Source organism: Acipenser ruthenus, chromosome 18 (assembly GCF_902713425.1).
Source record: "Acipenser ruthenus chromosome 18, fAciRut3.2 maternal haplotype, whole genome shotgun sequence".
Classification (NCBI taxonomy): Eukaryota; Metazoa; Chordata; class Actinopteri; order Acipenseriformes; family Acipenseridae; genus Acipenser; species Acipenser ruthenus.
This window is the reverse complement of record NC_081206.1, coordinates 30322696-30343753: the sequence shown is the minus strand read 5'-3', so window position 1 is coordinate 30343753 and position 21058 is coordinate 30322696. Positions and strand designations below refer to the sequence as shown.

The window sequence follows — 21058 nt, the reverse complement described above, 5'->3', positions numbered from 1 at the left end:
GTGTGCACATTATTAGCAGTGTGAGAGCAATACACCGTGTAAAATAAAGCAAACGCACGCAGCCCTGAGCTCGTGGAATAATTTAGCCCTTCAATTGAACTGCCTTTAATAAAATAACTCAGGTCTTTAACAAAAGACCCGAGGCCGATGCAAGCAGAAACGCCCACGTGTTTTTTGGTTGGCTTATAGATTCTCCTAATTATGTGGGAATACATTAGCCCGTGAATGGCCAATTCAGCTGCCAGTCAGCAGCCCCTACACTTCTCTTACTTCGCTGCAAAAAAATCAGTTGCTGTGGAGCGATTTGACGGAGGGTGTGTGCGTGTGTTGTTAGTTCAAGTCGGATCATCACTGTTACTCGTGGTTTCTACAATTAACATCAGTGTGCCTCAGCCATTTGGAAAGATATAGTACTAGGAACAGATCGCGTTTGTGAATCTTGCATGCAAGGAGCGGAGGATCGTATCGCCGGTCAACGGCAGTGCTTTGTCATTTCATTTTTTTCCCTCATGATCTATTAATTAAAAGGAGGCATGTGGGATTTCCTTAGGATTACTAATTGCCTTATAATACTGTGCCTGGTGTTATCGTTGTGGACCCAGGTAAGGACATGTATTTATTTATTAAACGCATGTTAATTGCGTGCAATGCAAACTTGCTGTAATTCATTAAATTAGTGCAATAAAAGTTTGTGTGTGTCTACTAATCGTACTTATCCTTCATTAAAATAAATGTAATTAGGGGAATTGCATTCTTTATTGAATTGTGTAGACGTCGCCTATTTTAACCATGTGATCTTAATGCTATCTATCAATTTTAAACGTTAAAGTCAGACTTCCATTTTTCACGAGGTTTTGCAGTGTAACGCAATGCGAAACCGATTCACAGTGATTAATTAATTATTTGTTTCAGTTTTGCATTGCAGTTTGCATTCATTTTTTTTAACAGATAGTGGTATTTAATCTTAGTTATGCTGTAAAAAAAAAACTATTTTACGCTGTCATGCACACTTTGTGAAAGGACTGTCAGTTTTTTTACAGCGGATTTTTAAATGGCATTTGTTTTTGATTTATAAACTGGAGGTTATTCATTTAGTTTTGATCATTTTCCATATTTTAAATGTTTTTTTTTTAGGTGTGCCAGTCCTCGGGCTATTTCGAGCTTCAGTTGGTTTCCGTGCAGAATGTAAACGGTGAATTGTCCAACGGGGACTGCTGTGACGGCACCAGAAACTCAGACCTGCGCTGCACTCGGGATGAATGTGATACTTACTTTAAAATATGTTTGAAGGAATACCAGGCGAAGGTCGCTACCACGGGCTTGTGTACCTTCGGAGCTGGATCTACGAACGTTCTCGGTGGAAATACTTTTTCTTTTACCAGTACTACTAAGAACCAGCAGAACAGACTCGACGAGGGTGGCAAGATGGTGATACCTTTCCAGTTTTCTTGGCCGGTACGTTTTGTTTTTATTTCATTTTTAAGTTGCTGTGCGGTGTGTGTTTGTTTTTTTTTTTTTTTTTTTTTTTTTTTTTTTGGCGATGAAGCATTAGCCACAGTTTTTCTAAAATGTATTTAACACAAGCAGTGTGTGAGCTTAGTAATTTAGCAATATATAATGTAGATATATCCAAGGGGTTGAACACACTTGGCGGGGGACATTACTGACACGCAGGGCACTTGCAAGTGTTAACATTACAGTACTTGCAGTTGCTTACACGTCGTGCATTGTGTTGTCAGAGATCAATTTCAGATTCCAGTTACATTGGTGTAGCCTAACTGCCTCTTCACTTGAGTTAAACAGTCTGAAAACACTCCCATCTTAATACTGCACTAGAATACACTTTAGGTGGTTTGAGTCCACGATTACACTAATCGTGTATTAACTTAAAGTAACATTAGGCAGCTAAAGAGTCGTGCTAACAGGGATCAGAGTTTTTAAAGGTTACCTGCATTTTGTGATCCATTCGGGATCAGTGGCATACTCAGTCTTGCTTGCTAGATGTTCGTGTCGAATGCACTGTATACTGGTTATAAAATAATATGAATGTCAAATAGACGGGTGCACTTCTGAGTTAGGTTAGTCAAATTATGATCGGCGAATACAGGTTAAGCAAACTTCAAACGTGCGTGCTATTGTGATGCGCTGCAAAGTGGTAGAACGGCGCGTGAAGAGCGCGCGACTGCCCATCTGGGTGGGAGGGGGGTGCGCGTGCTGGTCGTGATTGGAGCGCAGCAGCTTTGCGCTGGTTGTAAGTCATGAGGTCACCGGATTTGTAGTTGGTGAGGACAGTTGTCAGTCGTTTATTGTGCGTGTAATTTATATATATATATATATATATATATATATATATATATATATATCCCCAAATATTCCGTGCCTTTAATTTGGTAAAGAAGTGTAATGTTGTTAATACCCCAGTTGTTTGTTTATAACGAAGGAAACTCAAATAATTTTACAATAAATCAACGATAATGTTATAACATATGCAGCCATTACTAAATATGTCATTATAAAAAACATTATTATTTATTGGGGGGGGGGGGGGGGTGGAAGAGGAGTTTTACCTTGCAAAACTAGAACGATCAATACCCTTCCAGTGGCAGGGTTTTTGTATCCTATGTTTCTGTTTGAGAGGAAACTGTATAGCCTTGGCTAATGGAAAAAATGTTCTCCTGACAGGAAGAAAAGCAGAAACGGCGAGATGATTTACTGAAGGCTACATTTAACTAGACTAGACTTGTTCCCGGAAAGTAAAGCGCCTTTCTTCCTTTAACAAACTAAACAACTTGGTTAAAAAAACAATCTGAAGGCCAATGCTTTCTAGTTAGGGGTTGGTGGGTTAATGTCTCAGTTCATCATCTTTTAGGCATCCCTGTTGTCACAAAAAAACCTGTGTGTTAACATGCATGCAGGTGTCCTTTTGGGGGGGTGAAAAAAAAAAGAGGCTCAAAACTGAACTATTTTCTAAGCAAATTCTTAAGAGCTCACTTTAGATTGCTCAGACTGATTTACCAACATCCATCAACACACTAATCTACCGAAATGAACCAAACATTGACTGAATGTTCTAGAAACGGGCAAAAAACCTAAGGCTTGTCTTATCTAGGAGATACAGGTATGACACGTTTTTGTTGGGTGTTCGCGTTTGATTTTTAAGATCCGACTTGGGATATTGTAATATTGTAATCCTCGGACAAGAGAATATTGGTGATCTCAGACCATTAAGGTGCTTTATTGTTCATGGGGTGCATTTGCCTGTTCAGTATATAGAAGTATTTGTTTACAGATCTGGGTTACAGCCTGAGTAAGCAAAGTAAAGGGATATGGCCCCCATAGTGTTCACTGGCGCTCGTTTGGAATTGGTTATTTGAGAGTCTGTTGACAGTTTGTTAAACAATTCGGTTATTGGTAACAAAGCACCATCTTTGGTTCTTGCCTTTGCAAAAGCTGAGCATTAAGTTAATATATAACCAAAGCAGAATCTGTCATTTAATTTGTACAAAGAAAAAAAAAATTCTGGTAGACAAATTCAGTTTCTATTCCGATTTTACCTTTTTTTTTATTTATTTTATTTTCTTTTATTTTGATTTGCCTTCAATAAATCAATAATAAAGTGGGCTGAGATGACTGCAAACAGATGGGGAGTTGCAGTGTTTTATTTTACATTTATTTGCAGAAAATGATCAGTTTTCTTTTGCGTAACATGAAATTAGATGAATTATGAAACAGTGATCAGCCAGCGTCTTTTTTTTTTTTTTCATGAAAGGCTGTATTAAGGCTGTATTAAATATTCACAACGGTATGCTCTGCAGTTCAGGGCTTTGTTCCAGAGTTAATGAAATAGCTGCTGGAAAGTTGCCTTTTACTACAATAAACTTGTGAAGCGTGTTCCTTGTAATTGAATCTAGAGTTTATTGTAAAGAGATGTTGCACCATACAGAGACTAGGGGCCTGCCACCTGTTAACCCCCAGACTGTGCCCTTAGGTCTGCGGTATATAACACATGGCTTGCTTACCAGTGGACCCTGCCTGCCTGTCTGTCTCAGACATGGGATTCTGTTTTTACCATAACAGGCAAATGCTTTGGAAGCCATTTAATTGTTATATTTATTTTTTAATTTGAATGCCTTTGTTAATTAACTAACATATTGTAATAAACATTATAACCATTTGCAGTATACGCTGCATGAATGCAATAAATCAATTGCCACTTTGTATATCTTTTAGTTTTAGATCTGGTTAAGAGATAGCATAACCTTGGCACTAATCTCATCCCCTGCAGGGTTTTTAGTGGGGGAAACGTATTTGCACAGATGTCACTACTTTTTTTTTTTTTATTATTTTTTTTATTTAAGAACTTGGTATGGACATTCCTTTGCACAAGTTCTTAAGGTGACCTCTGTCTTTCTATGCATGATCTGTATGAAAGGTTGCATGGACATTTTTTGTGGCACTGACACTTGTAATGTATGTTGGTTGGGAGCATGTGTGTTTCTGCATTCATTGTTTTCTAAAACAAGGTTCAGGCTGTCCAAATACCCCCCCCCCCCCCCCCCTATAACCCAATAATATACCTGGAGAGAACCTATAGTTCCAGCCTTTTGGGATTGCGTTAAGTTTTATCCACAAGTTATGCCTACTACTACTATAATTCACTGAACCAACTGCATTCAATGCATAGCTGAACCCGTTTAATCTTCTAAGTCACTCTGCCAGGTGAGTTATGACAAATAAGCTCATGCTAACTAGAATCTTTTTGTTTTAAACGAGTTAACAATCGTCTGCAATCATGCATTTTGTAGTGGTGTTGAACAATAAATATGATATGTTGGGGACGCTCGAGGTAATGCACCAAGAGCACATTTTAAAATGCACATCTCTCTGGAAGCTAATGTGATTGCACCTCTTAAACTAAATGTACTGTAGCTAGTTTAATGCAAATTGGGAGAATTCAGCACAGCTTCAGTAACCAAGCTTATGAACCTTTCTGTATTGTTTGAAAATGGAAACAAGGCTAAGCTGAGTGTCATCAGTGAGCACTTTATCTGTGGTGAAATTGCCCTGTTTATGGCGGTAATGGCAGTTCGAACCTTCCATTTAGATGGAGCAGGCACAGTACTTCAAGGCTAAATGACAGCTTCAGTCATACTTGATTGGAGACTTGCAGGGGGTTGCTAGGAGACCACTTAATTGCCCTTTAGTAACTAATTATATGCCCCCCTGGACTGGCATTTCAGAAAAAGGCTACTTATTCAGTTTTCACCTGGGGCAGCGTTTCTGGGTGCAGGGTATAATGATCCAATGTATTGATTTAATGAGTATTGAGAGGAGGGGGGAGGGGGAAAGACAAGTGTCATTGATTTGAATAGCTTTGGTAGCCTTAACACAGCTTTCTTTTGTACAAATATCATTTAAACTATTGTAAAGGAAAGATGCTTTTTCTCATCTTGGGTTTGTTAGGGCAGGTGGCATTAAGTCCTACAGTTGTATTTTCATGTATACAATATGCAAAGAAACGCCCTTCCCCTTTTCAACTGTAAAATGTATTTAATAAATTCTCTAATTTTGTAATACAAATCCAAGGACTGATATCTAATTTCCTTATTTGCGTGATTATCAGTTTGGTAACAAAACAAACACCATTTTGCATACAATCTGCATCTTCTTACAGAAGAAAGCATTGTTTCTGAGTTCAATAAACTTATTTTTTTGGTTCTTTTTTTTTTTTTTTATTCTCCAGGGTTATTTGGGTTTCTGTAACCTCTTCCCATGGACAATAATGAAAGCTCCACTTTATTTTAAAAGACCGCTTTAGTCAAACACTCTGGAGGCATAGATCATGGGGCAGGTATTTTCGGAAGTGTTCTCTACTTGGAGACCTTTATGCTGTAGTTTGTCAGTAAGGGGCTTTGTTTTGGTAAGGTTAAATTCTGAATGTGTACTACATAGTGTATTGCCATTTATTGTTGCAGTGTATGCAAATGTATTTAAAAGCATATACAGAAGTGTTGTATCCAGTGACATTCTAAATACAAAGTCAGTGAATATCAAGTCAAAGTGTGGAAAAGGCTGCGTGTACATTTGTCATTTTAATTATCTGTTTTGTCAACAGACACTTCTGTTGGATTCTTCATGCGTTTATAAAGATACAGTGCACTTCTGTTTGACAGAGCGTCTTGTTTTAACTTGCTTGTATCTTCTATAAATGACGCTCCACTGTGCATTTGCTTGGGATGCAAGTCTGGCTCTATTTTTATATTTGCATTTAATGCTGGCTAAATCTTGCCAATATTTTTTATGGCTTTGAAATGTTTTATACACTCGCCATTACCCGTTTCCCGTATTGTGGTAGCTAGCCTGGTGGCAACGAATAAGCACTGATACTCTAAATTATATTCAGACAAATAAAATCTTGAACATATGGTTTTTACTGGTTTCCGGGAACAGAGCTCCTATTAGGCTTAACGCATTGGATTGCTGCCCTGCAGCTGCGTGGAGATGAATGCAATTGTATTGACTAATTTATAATTGACCCTTATTCCATCTTATGAGAAGTGGGGTGATTGCAGCTGGGACAAGTGTAGCTTGATGCATTTAATAAGGCATAGAAGAGGGGACCAGAATTAACAGGCAAAATGCAGGTTAGCTTTTTTTGTGTAAAATGGAACTAATATTTTAAAGTTCCTTTTTAATACATTTTGTTTTGGCTTTCAATGATTTTAATGTTGCTCGTCTGGGCAGTTCATTCATGTTTTGGTATCTCTCAGATTTCAACCAGGCATGCATGTTTTGTTTTTTTATTTATTTATTTTTCCAAGCAGGAATACAATGAAATGCATGCAGGTGTTCAGCTGTTCAGAGGAGTAATTAAAGTGCATTATTGCATTGCTTTTGTTTAATTCCCACTTGACTCTTGAACCTCTCTTGAAATTATAACAGAGCATGGAATTAACCACCCAAAGTACACGGCAATATCTAGGCCCAAAGCCTTGTGACGTTCATGGAGGAGCAATATTTCATTTGTTTATTAGGTCTATCTATCTCCCCCATAAAGAAACCCTTCAGCCAGTGACATTATTTCGTGCAAACAATATATTTTACTATTTAATTGTTTACTGTATGACATGCCAATTTTATCATAAATGTTACTTTTTGTTTTTAAACGTCCTGAACAGTTTTTTTTTTTATTTTTTATATAGAAACAAAGAAATACAACCATATCAACATTGTTTGGCGTTGGCAAACCTCAAGCTCCAGCCTGTCCACCAGTAAAAGTTTGACAGCAATTTTGGCTCTAGTCTCTTGAAATGAAAGGGTAGCAGTTCGTTATTACTGTTGTCAAAATAATTCTAAACTGTTTATGTAGTTTTATAATAATGTACTGTAGGATCCCCTGATGGCTTTTGTGTAAAGACCTTGGTGAGTGCGAGTCTCTGTGTGGGAAAGTGCTGCTCCCCATTCAGTGGCCAGCTGAAAACTTCTCGTCCTGTTTGACCACATCAATCAATCAGCTTCTAGGGAGCAGTTTGTGTTATGCTAATTTTATTGTTGTCATAGCAGCAGCAGCAGGGTAAAGCATGCATATGATCAACAGAACAAATAAAATGTGTTAAATGAATTAACTGACTGACTGGAGTGTGTAATATCCACCCTAGAACTTGTCCTTGGGTCATTTTAAATGTGTTATTTATTTTTGGTAATATAATGGATTCCGTTGTGGCAGTTTCAAATGATATGCTGACAGGTCACGTGCTCAATCGGTGTCATCTTGATTTTGCCCTCTAACCTGTTGTATAAAGGGTTTTTAACCTTTGACCTGTCATGTTTCTAAGCTATTACAATCAGCACGCTGGTAATTTGTTTACTGCAGTTTTTGCCAGTCAACAAATGTCAGTGATCTGTTCTGGCTCTACCATCAAAAAGCTTTCTCCCTAAATATTAAAATGCTGATTACTTGCCATTCGCACTGTCCTCTACACACCCATGTATTGCCATACAAGATGATTATTCCTACTCGCCTTGGTTGCAAAATGAAATCCCTTGAGGAGATTAGCCATATCTCTTCAGAGCAAGCAGTTTAAATATAGATGTTGCAGAAATATGATCCTGCATTGCATAGTGCTGCTCCTGTAGGTTTTACAGGAGTACATTTGAAAGGTTTCTCTGGTATTCTGAAGCTGCACGATCCTGGGCCGTGTTTGTTGGCCGAACCATTTGGCCTGTGGAGCGTGAAAGCTTGTCAACCCTCCTAACTCCTTTGTCAGGGTGCCTTTCAAAACAATGACTTGCAATGCTATTGTCTGTTTTGCATGGCATGAAAGAAATGCAATGGAGTTGAACATAAATTTTAAAAAAAGAAAAAAAATTGTCATACACTGCATGTTATGTATGATTGGGAGGAACACACTTATTGTTGAATTGATCATCTCTTAAAACAAACAAAAAAAAACATTTATAGATTTGTGTGAGTGTAAATTCTGTTCCTAGGAAGAACAAAGGTTCTGATCTATCTGAGCCTGCTGAAGGTTAATAAAGTAACAAGGGTGTTCTTTGGTAAAAGGAGATCCAGCTAATCCTGACACCACTCATACACTTACCCTTACAGTAAGCACTCCCCTACCACTGTTGTCATAGATGGAAACACTACATTTGTTAGATTTCCTAGTCAATTTAACATAAAGCTACTGTGTTTGTAGCTTGCCTAGCAGACTCCAAGCACTTAATGGCTCTAAACCAGGGATTATATACTGTGCAGCATCTTTAGAGTTGGCTTTTGCTTGAAATAAACTCCTTACTCACTTAAAAGTACCCTGCATAAATAGTTTTTCAGACATTGAAGTGTATCTGTTTTGGGAAGAGAAATACAATTTTAAAATTGTGTTGGTTACTACCCTGGTGTTCATACATATAGTTTTGGTAAGGTTTACAGTAGCAGGTGTAATGACTGACGATGGTTTTTTGAGGAAGAAAAAGGAAATCTAAAGCTTTTTGATGTCTTGCGGCTCCTGTCGAAGCGATTCTTCGGATTAGGTGGGTGTAAAGAGACACTGCCCATTCAGCACCCAAGTCAAGGCCTTTAATACAGTGGGTGTAAAACGGCCATCACAGTTGCTTGATTGATCTTTGAGAACCATTCTTCTACCTTTCAATAGATATGGCCTCTACCCAGGAGGGTCATCTTTCCATATGCTGCATGTCCCGAGACCAAGTCTAGACTTGCCTGTCTTTTTAAACATGGCTGAGCTGGTTGACTGGCGAGCTGGTATTGGGATTCTCTCTGTTCTTGTGTCTTCTTGGGGGGGGGGGGGGGGGGGGGCATTAAAATGAGGCTTGTGCAAATTATGCTGTTCCCATGTGGAGAGACAGGAAGGTCAACCTTATCTGCATTTGAAATTTGCCACCCTTTTGTTCATTCTCTTGCAGGCATTCTTGCATATACAGATGCAGAGATATGTTGAAATGTTTTTAAACAAATACAAAAATGCTGCAAGATTTGACGACGGTTCATTGTGGAAAGGATCAGATAATAGAAGACCATTGCATGGGTTTTTTTGTTTTATTTCCCTTTGCTTTGTCAATCTTTACAGCATCTCTCTTTGCTGTGAATCATATTGTACACAAAGTTTAGATTTTTATTTTTATTGAATCAGTTTAAAAAAAAAAAAAAAAAAGTTCTATGCAACTTGGAAGAATGAGGGGAAACCAGGTATTGCCTAGTGATGGCTGATCATTGCCAGTAGCACTAATGTTTTTGCTGCATCTTTTGTCTCACTGGCCAGCCTTTCGTGTATACAAACCCCAGAGAGATCCCACTGCCACTCTGCATAGTGTAATCAAACTGTGTCAGGATGTTTAAAATAAACTGAAAGGCATGCAAGTACAACTGTCTCTCCTACATGCATGGCTGTCTGGAGAGAGCGGAATAGGCAGAATCGTTATCGTGTACAAATGGATGACTAGCAACCCCTGAAAAGCATCCTTTTAGACCACTTATTTATTTTTTTAGCAACTTCTCTAGATCCGCATGTAGATGCATTGTGTCCTGTTGGAAGAAATGGACAGTATAGTGCAGTCATGGTAACAGTTAACTGAACAGATACATTTAATTAGAAATAAAATGAACCGTTAACTCCTTGAATGGGCAGACATTAGCATAGGCCTAAAGCGTAACAATTTCCATGAGTACTTAGATTTGGAGTTGCACAAATCCTAAGTGTGGATTATTCAACACCATTTTAAGTGACTGTGACCCTGTCTTGAGAGAGAGCCCTGTCTCGAGTTGCTGTCTGCTTTACATTCACACTGATAGTAGCAACCCTGCTTTATCGGAAGTGATGGTGAGAAGCTTGTCCTCCTTGTGATAAGTTCAATGACCTCTGGTGATTTCTGATGAATTAGAGCAGTGTGAAGTATTGGGGACCTGACATGAGTTCATCAGCAGGGAGGGGGAGTAAAGAAAAGGCTGTGTGGAACATCTGCAAGACTGCAACATTAAAGCCTCCTTCTGTGGCTTGCAGGGGATAAGTCCTGTTATTTGATACTGGTGGGAGCTAGCCTGCACAGGAGGCTGCATGCTGCCAAAAACGTAGCGCAGAAAAATTGAAGGCAGAGTAATGATGGTTTAACCTTGGGGAAAGGAAGAGGACAGGGACTGGTGTTTGCTCTATGGATCATGCTGTAATAAGTCACAACAGGGAGATGCATCACCTTTCCTTCCTATGCTGAGATTGTTACCCCTGGCATCATTACAAGCAATGGAAGTGTTTTAAAACTAAGCAAATTCTAATATTCAACAATTACAAACGCTACCATTTCTGAAGGGGGAGGGGGGACTGTCTGTATTGCCATGGCTTGGTCAGTGTTGCTGTGTCCTAGATTAGAAAAGGAACAGTTATAGGTGAGGGTACAGTCTAATGATATCTGTGAGTCTGCATTTTCAACTCGCAGCCTGGTAAGTTTCCCCGGGGGCAGTCTTCAAAGTTTGCAGCGCTGGTTAACAGCCTTACCAAGCTCCAGCTAATGGGTGCACTCAACTTTGTAATCCTTATTAAGTTCACACTGCAGAAAATTGCACTTGTTGCAGGCTGTTTTCCCATGGTACAGTTCAACTGCTTTGCTTGGGTGTTTTTTGGTGGCTTTAAGATATTCTATTACCCTTCCCACCCTCTTGAAGTCATCGGCCATCATTTATAAACACAGCTTACGTGTTGCTAGGCTATGATTGTGGCATTCATTTATTTAGTGTTTTGTTGCAGATATTTGGAACGCCCTTCGCAGATCTTGCATTTACAGAATTTCCAGTGGAACTTTTTTTTTTTTTCCTTCCAAATTTCTGTGTGGTCTGTGGGTGTTTGGGCAGCTGTCACTTAAATTAATCCAACTAATCAATGCCTGATTGATGTGTCTGTAGAGACTTAAGGCATGGGAACATCATTGTTATCCAGTCTCCACGGTCACATCAGTCAGGGTGGGTGGGGGGTTTGACAAAGCTGACTCCTTTGGGTGGGTGGTAGGGGCAATATATTACCCATTTATTTATTTTTACTGTTTTTAGGAGTGTGTTTAAAAGCCTAGTTAGAAGTCCCACATCTACCTGATACAAGTACAGTTACACACTTTGTATGCACAGCCCATGTCTTCAATGTGATATCTTAATGAATTGCTTTTGTAATTTATTTTTGCTTCCAAATTATTCTGTGCTTTATTGAAATGTGAAAAAACTACAGTAGATTTGTTTTTCTAGTGTACTGTATCTGTGGAGTCAGACAGTAAATTGTTGGTTCTAATGATGAGATTTGATTGTCTCTAAGCATCTGGTTCAGCATCCTAGAAAACAGCAGCAGCTAGTTTGTTCATTTTGTTATGCATCTCAATAAGTAAGACTAAAGTTGTATCAACATTAGCATCAAATTGCTAATATATTGTCCCTTTCCTAGAACCAGAATTCATGACTAAATAGGATGATCAAGCTTGTAGTGTCTGATTTTCTTTGTCATGTTTCAGACAGACAAGGAAAGAGTGGGGTCAGTAAATGTAATCAGAGCTCCAACAGACTTTTTGTCATTGGTTTTATTGGGCATTTCTCACTTTGATACTTTGACTTTGTCACTGGCGAGAATGTTAAAGACCTTTGTTGAAATGCCATGTCAATCGCTCCTACTATAGGGGCGAGGGGGGGGGGGGGTACCTACCATTAGGGGTAGAGTGACAAAGATGATGAGCAGTATACGTTGAATGCTAGGTCAGGGGTACTGTAGGTGTGGTTTCTCACACTTTAAAATATATTGAGGTCATTGTCTAAATGAAGACCTGCTAGATTCAGGATGAACAAAATGTCTGATTTTTGAATACTTCTCTAGTGAAACAAACTTAAGTTAATTCACTTCTTTTTTTTTTTTTTTTTTTTTTGTTGCAGCGGGCGTACACATTGATTGTTGAAGCTTGGGATTGGGACAACACTTCAAGCAGCAGTAAGTAACCATTTTGACCTGTTCATTAATTTAGTAGAGTGACTGCTGCATCCGTGTCCATTTTTACTAAACTTTTATTGGGGAAAATATGCATCATTAAAAGGCTTAAATATCCTGGAAGTTGAAGGAGCCTCTGCCTGAACAGAGAAGTGATTTTTGAAGAGGTGATAAGTACAAGAAAGACATGCTGGCGTGATCATATTGGACCTGGTTTATTGGCTGAGCTTTTGAAAACAAGTGGAGACAGAGAGGAGTCCAGACTTTGAGTATATAAATTCCATTCAGCCCACAGATAGAGCAGTGAAATATTTAGTCGTACAGTGTTTCAACACAGACCTGCCTAAAGATGTTTAAGGGACTAAAAAAGAGAGCACCCGCTGCCAAAAGTCATAACTACAGATTTAAAAACAAACAGATTACGCAGTGTATCGGCGAAGTGTGTGTGTGGTGAGTTAAGTGCATTTAAGATCCTTTCGTTAAGAGGTGTGCCACCCTTGAAATCTCATTAGTGACTCGATGAATAACAGATTCGGGTGTGATTTAGGCATGCAGTGATAGGTGTGGTCATTTCTGAGCATATTTACCAAATTATGTCAATTACAAACATTTGAGTCCGTGCCAAGCCTTCTCTGGGAATGGGCCACTTCAGGCCTATTCAGTTCACTGCCAGAGCATCTGATCACTTTTGGGCATCAGCGTATCATTTGGTGTTTAGTGAGCATGTGTTGATATCCCCATGCATGCAGCAAGGCTGTAACCTGATCTTGTCTTGGTGGTGGGATTAGTGTCAGGATCTCTTATTCTCACAGCACGGGGCTGCGTTCCCAAAGAGGGAGGTCTACATTGAGGCACAATTGTCATTGTCTTATCCCCTTTCCTACCCCGGGTTGCAGATAGCCAGGCCAAATCTTTTAGATGTTGGGTCAATGCTGTTATGATGCCTCCTTTTTTTCTGATAAGATCACCAGTTACTATGCCAAAAAAAGAGGATATTGACAGTGTGCCTATGTCTACAGTATATTAAATATCACTATCTGTATCCTCTCGTCTCCAAATCCAACCCTCTTTTAAAGATCTTGAAAATGACTATTCTGGTTCAAATGTACAATATTGGATTTTGAGTGTATTTTTTATATATATATATATATATATATATATATATATATATATATATATATAAAATAAAAAATTGAGAAAAAAACTAACCGAAAATACATCTAAAGCTATTTGGAATATCATGTTGCAGCACTTCTGCTAATGTGGAGATGCCAGTCACAAAATCTCATACATGCTTGTATGGTAAGAACTTAAGAAAGAATGAACTAGAATTGGCTTCTTAGGCCACGTAAAAAAAACTAATGCAGGAAGCAAGAGCCCTTAAAAACATGCAGCATAACTATAGATTGTGCTGTGGGAGAAATGAAGGGATTGAGGATTAGAGTAGAGGTTTAGCATGCATGCCTAAAATAGCCTCGAAGCAGGTGTCTTCAAATGAAATTACCAAGGTGTTTTCTAAGCGGCAACTGGTCAGTAATCGAGTAGTTCTTCTGAAAGGTCACAGCAATTCTGATCAATGCCTCTCTGTTGTCCTGTTTCTAGTGATCTCTTTAAACTCTGTAGTAAAAGTTGTGATTTTAGGGCTCAAGTTTAGCCCAGCTTGTGCCATGTTACTCCATTAGTAGCTGTGATGCAGATTCTGGTTAAGAGGAGTCTGTTCGTACCTACAGCATGCACTCAAGTTAATATTTACTATTCTCTTTGTGCCTGAGTTATCTAGTTTGAGGATTCACCAGAAACAAAAACAAATCCTAATGTGAGTAATGTGCTACTAGCTGTTTCTCTAAGCCACTGCACTCCTTGATCTTTTTGTATACAAGACTGTATACTACAGTAATATTCTTTCCCAAAAGAACCATATTGTAGTGGAAGTGGGTTTTTTAGTTTTTTCAAATGATGTGTGTGTGTGTTTTTGGTGTTTTTTAATGAATTTCAATGTAAACCGCAGTTGATCAAACAGCAGATCACACACCGTGTTCTGTTTATTTTAAGCAGTACTCCTTTGTGGATTGTTTCTTGTAAGCAAAAGTATTTTGTTAAGGGTGATATTTTTGCTTCCTTTACGTATTACTTCAGTGTTGGATTGAGATAACTTTGAAGTTCTTTAATCTGTTGCACTGTGTTAAATTAAAATAATCTGAGATGCCCTCCCCTGTCATCCCTCCCCACACATGCACACAATTGTTCCAGATGCATTGCTTAAGGTTAGGAAATATCAGTCATATAAGATTTACAAAAGCTCACATCTGTAACCACCAGTGATTTCCATATTCCTGAACAGTATAACCAAAGGCTGGTAGTATTTTCTGACATTCTGAGGACAGTGTAGATCATTTCTAGATTTGCATGAAGTTTGGGACCATGTGTTTAAGTGATTTGTTGGATAAGCATGGAGTCCAGTGATATGATGGCAGTTTGTAAGCTGTTGGGAGGTAGTGGAGTCAGCGACCCTAGGCTGACTCCACTGGAGAGTCAATGGAATTAAAGTACAGACTGGTGGAAATGACATAAGGACCCCACAGACACTGCTGCCCAACCCACTGGATCGCTAGGTCCAGTTTTACTGCTCTCGCAGGCCATTGGGATGATGGGTATAAAACGGATTACAACAGAAAAGGATAACATGGAGACCTTAATCCGAACAAATGTGAAATCCATATTCCGGAACACTGTTGATTTTGCTAGCCTCTGCCTATTTTAACCTGATCAGTTGCATTAGACTTGGGCTAGTGTGGTATTAAGAGTAGTTGTATTGGAGGACAAGGCTTTGTAGATTTTTCAGAAACTCCAGCAAGGCAGGTGCAGTGCTAAAATGGCTTGTATTCTACAGGTCTGTCTAAGAAAAGACTTCTCTACTTCAGTTCAGGGTGGTGTGGAATTACTAATCTCATGAAGTGCAAATACTTTTATTACAGTATGTGACTTTTAGTACAGTATGAGAGGGGCACTGGGATGCGAGTTTGCTGCACTACGGCATAGAGCATGTAGATGTGCTGATACAGATTGAGTCAGTGAACCTCCTTGTGAGGTCACTGGTGCTCACCAGGCCTTGCACAACCTTGAGCTGGAGTGAAACCTGGCCACAATGTTTGCCCTGTAGGACATGTTATTAAACTACTGAATAATTACACAAAGCCATGGTCTCCCTTGGCTGCAGCACACCTTCAGACATACATTTTAAAGCACGAATGCAGTTGTTAATTTGACACGGTGCGCAACGGCATTCACTTTTTAGAGCAGCATAGAAGCCATGTACTATCTAGTTTAGCTACAATATCACGTGTGTTTTTGTTACTGAATTTCTGTCTTCGCGTTGGTGAATGTAGTGTTCTGTATGTATTGGATCTGTAGGGGATTGTGTTTATGGCTAGTTTACACTACAGTACATGGACCGTGCTGGTGGGAACACGCTCACAGAGCAGGAAGAAGCCTGTTATTTTATGTTTACTCTGCAGGAAGGACTTTGGGGGAGCGCTGGCCCCTCTGTGTTTAGATACAATAAAGAATTTAAGTGTGACTTGGAGTATTGTTCTTTATCAGGGATGCCAGAGCTATTTCTGTTACCCTTCTGTTCCTTAATTTGTCTGACGTTGTAAGGCAAGCCCTGAAAAACTAAAAGATGCCACACAATGTCTCTTTCTTTTAACAGTACTTTACGATGCATCCAAAATGGTAAACAGCGGGATTTCTCATTTTATTATTGTATTCTGTTTAATCTGTCTGCATACCCCTTCTTTGTTAAATCACGTCTCACTTGTATGCTTTTAGGATATTATGCTTTTGAATTATTAGGACAACATGAGTTATTGATTTGACTGTGCTGAAATGTGTATTCACATGGTGATAAATCACTCAGCTGTGGTTTTTATAAGGTAATCTGTATATCATATTTAAAGGGGGTGTATCCTTTGTGTTCTCATTCTCCAAGAGCAATAACCCTAACCCTGACTTACGAGAGTGGGGAGAAACCCATAAAGAAGTCTTTGACAGCCAGACTAAGCAGCCCACAAAGCTAGCTTGTGACCGACCTTTCTCTCGTGTAACTATAAACAAGCGCAGCTTCTTTGGGAGAGCCTCCCTCTTTTGTTGCAGCTTCTAAGGGGAATAGGAGGTTAACCAAAGACAGCATAGCAAGTATAAGTGCAGCCCTTTTTAAATAAGAGCGATTTGTTTAAGTCTTGAATGGTGATCGGCTCCTACAACGTACCACCAGGGTGGTCTTTAGTTATCCTTGTTTTGCCATGTTTTATAGAATGGATGACTGTACAGTTCATCCATCCTTGAAGCCGGGGCTGAAGCATTTCAGGCTGCTTCTGTTTCTGTCTTGGTTTGTGGGGGTGGTGGGATGTGCTGCCTTGAATAGAAAAGGCTCTTCCGATTTTGGTTTGTTCCAATTTCTTATTTCCTCTTTGGCCCCCCAAATTTTTTAAGCTGGACTTCCTGCTGGACTTCTGTAAGGAAACTTATAGTTTGGTTATCAAATGCGTGCAGTTCTGAGCTACTCCCTTTATTTTTGTAATGGGCCTGTTTTTTTTTTTCCAGATCTTAAGTAGGAGACTGTGTCCGTTTGCATAATGTCTAGTTTGACTGGGGATGGAGGGAGTAGATAAATGGGACTGCGATATCATGTTTGTTTCTGCTTTGTGCCTTTAGATCCCGAGTTGCTGATCGAACGTCACGTCCACACCGGGATGATCAACCCTGGAGAAGACAGCCAGACATTTCAGCACAATGGAGCCGCCGCAAGCTTCCAGTACAAAATCCGTGTGAAATGCGGCGAGAATGACTATGGCTCTATGTGTAACAAGCACTGCAGACCCAGAGATGACTATTTTGGTCACTTTGTTTGTGATCAGAATGGGAACAAGGCCTGTATGGAAGGCTGGATGGGGGAAGACTGTGTGCAAGGTAACTGCCATACAGTCCATGCAATAAGATACAGAGACATTTCAGCTACTGAGATTCCCAGCTCAAACTTCTGTCTGAAGATAACTAGCATTTATGACCCAGATACCCTTATACTTTTTGGAGTGCCTAAATTCACCCTTTTTTAATAAATCGATGTATTAATTATATAGTACAGACTTGTTTGTGTTTTTTTTATTTTTTATTAATTTATTTTTGCATATCTATTGGCTGTTGTGTCTTTTTGTGGAGTTGGTTAACTGATGTACAAATTGTAATCGGCAGCTTCTATTTCATTTCACAGCTATTTGCAAACAAGGCTGCAACCTGCTGCATGGATCCTGTGCTCAACCTGGCGAATGCAAGTAAGTGTGTCAAGTCCTCCCCCTGCTTGCTGTTGCTTTGTTTGTAAAGCTATTAAAACCTGTCGGTTTAAGGGGGGGGGGGTTCCGGCTAGCTGCCTCCGTGCTGGAAATGCACTTGGATTGGATATTAACCGATGCAATTGTTCTTGCAGACTAGGTTAAGCCAAGCATAAGAAAGCAATTTTACAAGTTATTAGTTGCTTGGTATGGGATCTTGAAACCATAGTGGTGGTCATCGTGGGGTCATTAGGGACATGTGTAAATCACTTCTAGTACAACAGAACACAGACCATGCTTTGAATAATGAATACATTAGTATCCTAGTTAAATTCTGTGTGACTTTGAGTGACTTTTTGCCACTAGTTTTAGAATCTAATTTTAAAGGCAACCTGCAGGAGACTGTGTTGCACCGGAGTATGACTTTAATATATTCATTTTAAAAGTGTTTTTTGGGAGGAGGGGGAGATTTCTTGGAGCTTTTGAGTAAGTATAAACTCATTAAGCAATGCCATTGTTTAAATGCAACTCGTGTTCTTTGGCCACTTTTCGCTTACCCGGTACAAACAAGACGGCTTCCTTAAGTAGCAGAATGGGAGGAAAGCTGATGGGTGTGAGACTGCATGCCTGTTGGTGCCAGGAGTCTGGGCTAGGAGTCTAGTAATCGAGCGTCAATTAAACCCTATGTTAAAAGCTGCTCTGTATTTTGTAAACAAAGCAATACAATTTCAAACTCCACAGTAATTCTTATTCACCAAGACATCTGCATGGGGTATTTTATGAAAGCAATGATTCACTCAATATTCTGCAGCTATTGATGTACAGGCTGTTAAGTTTTGAAGAACAATTACATGAGTCCCTGCATGCTCTAAGTGTGTGTGTAATTATATAATAAATATATAAAGTAAGTAATAAACAAAGCTAGGGAAAGCTTGGCTGTAGTATTTAGGTTCCGGTAACTTGTGCAAAAATGAATGTGTTACAGTTACACTTGAACTGTACTGTAGACAACTACATACATGCTATTTACTGACTGAGTTCTGGGCAAAAAATAGCTCCCGGAATGCTTTCATGTAGGAATGAGATTAAGGTGAGAGATGGGCTATTGGAGGAAATAGATGGAGATTTTTCCATTGCATTCTTTTGAGAGCTCCTTTCTCACAATGGTTGGAAATGCACTGTCGTTGGATTTAATGAGCCAGAGATTCAGTGACAAGGACAACGTTGACTGGTACATGCTTTGACAGGTGATCTGCCAAGCTGTAACATTATTTTTATTTGTACCCTGTCACTTGCTTCCTCTCATCCGCATAGCTGTCTTTGCTGCTAGAGTGGGTAAACGCTGTTTTGAGAGTAAGAGCTTGTGAACCTGGTGACTTGTTGATACAGACATTACCCTTTACAGTATAGCACAAATTAGGATGTGGTTTTGTCGCAAGTATGAAAACATTAGTATTACAAAAATGCTGTGATTTTATTTTGTATTTATTTATTTATTTTTTACAGTAGTAACTGCCTTTGCTCCACTGACTTAGCAGTTGCCTCTCAACTGTAACACTGTTTGTGGGTGAAGGACTTTCAGTTTAAGAAGCTGAATACAAACTATTCCTATATTTGGTATTGAGGAGGAATGAGGAAGTAAATTCTAGCATTCATGTAAACTTTTTAATGTTCCCTTGAGTGGCAAACTGGATGTTGCTTCCTGTATTCCACGATATTTGTCAGTTTGAATTTCAAACCAGAGGATATCCTTGTGCGCAGATATTTAAACAGTTGCAGGGTGATTTTCATACAACAGGTCTCAAATCCTTCTGCTGGATGATAAAGCATAAATTGAAAATTAGGGATGCAGAGTTTTTTCTGATTTAATATAAATCCCATAATGTTGGAGGATATAAGTGTCACATCGTCGAATTCATTGTCTGCCAAATGAAACCGGTGTAATTTAACTTTTTTTTTTTTTTCTCCCCCCCCCCCCCCCCCCCCCCCCCCCCCCCCCCTTCCCACTGCTGAATTAAGTTGACGGACCTTGATTGGAGACCTATTGTTCTGTGCTGTTTGACACCATCCTGTTCACTTCCACACAAACTGTTGCCTGTTTTTCCATTGAGCTGAGTTCCCCCACCCCTCCTAGTGATGAATTTAGCCCCTGTCACAGACGTCGGTGCCTCTGATTCACTGTCTTTTGGCTGTCATTTTGGACGCGTGTCAGGTGGAGGATTCTCTTTAATTGTGATAGGAAGGTCTGTAAGATTTGCAAGCAGTCATGAATTGCACTAGGCTATTGACAGCATCCTTGTCTCTGTATTTATTTATTTATTTATTTATTTATTTATTTATTTATTTACTTACTTACTTACTTACTTACTTACTTACTTATTTTTATTTATTTGTATGGTATTTCAGCATGTAACCCATGGCTAGAGTCTCAATTCCCAGGCTTCATATACTGCACAATAAAGAACTAAATACAAAAGTGTATTTGGTCTTCACATTCTGAATAAAACTTTTTTTAAAGTGTATCAAAGTACAGCACTGGGATAATCTGATATCTAACTACTGTGCACTGAACGGGTTCTCGACTTTTCCTTTAGAGAGGTCAGATTATCACGAGCAGGAAGTGTAATGATGGAGCTGCTCATTAAAAATGAAAGGAGGAGTGAATGTAAAGTGACACAGTAAAATACGCAGCACCCTGAGAAATCGTGTGATCTGTACTGGAATTCTTAACATGTTGAATTAGGAATCCTAGCCTGAAAGTTTCACCAAATAGATGTCGGTATCCGGTTAAAGTCTAATCTATGCTGTTGGCTGAATTGTATTATGTTAAATGCACGTAATGCTTTTGTTTTTGTTTTTTCATTAGGAAATGGAAACGGTTATGTTTAGTACCTGTTCAAATCAAGGATGCAACAAGACTTCCTGTTGCACAGGAAGGCACAAATTGCTCTTCCATACAATCCCTAGAATTGCATAAGCATCCCACGCAGTGATCGTTTTGACTTGTAAACAGGGGTTTTAAACTGAAAACACACTGCTTAGAGGAAGAATTTTCCTGGGAATAATCAGGCAATGCTGACATGTGGTCAGGAAGTCGCTAATACTGTCGTACAAGCCTATTCTGTAAGGAACTGGTAACTTCTTTCGGAGGTACAGCAAGACTTTGCTTGACTTTCTGTATGCAATAAAGTTGCTCGTACTTGGGGCTTGAAGGTTTTTTTTTTTTTTTTTTGATCAATTTATTTTGAGCAGATTAAAATT

The 21058-nt window shown here is 39.2% G+C and overlaps 1 protein-coding gene across 2 annotated transcripts in view; it reads left to right on the top strand.

Annotated features, from left to right (window-relative positions):
- Positions 1 to 213: 213 nt before the first annotated feature.
- Positions 214 to 21058, top strand: part of LOC131698692 (protein jagged-2-like) — a 38394-nt gene continuing 17549 nt past the window's right edge. For both annotated transcript variants that reach the window (XM_058991965.1, XM_058991963.1), the window contains exons 1-5: positions 214 to 602; positions 1135 to 1455; positions 12419 to 12473; positions 17184 to 17438; positions 17740 to 17800. In XM_058991965.1, the coding sequence (XP_058847948.1) occupies positions 534 to 602; positions 1135 to 1455; positions 12419 to 12473; positions 17184 to 17438; positions 17740 to 17800 (761 nt within the window). In that variant the 5' untranslated portion in view covers positions 214 to 533. The remainder of the gene's footprint in view (positions 603 to 1134; positions 1456 to 12418; positions 12474 to 17183; positions 17439 to 17739; positions 17801 to 21058) is intronic.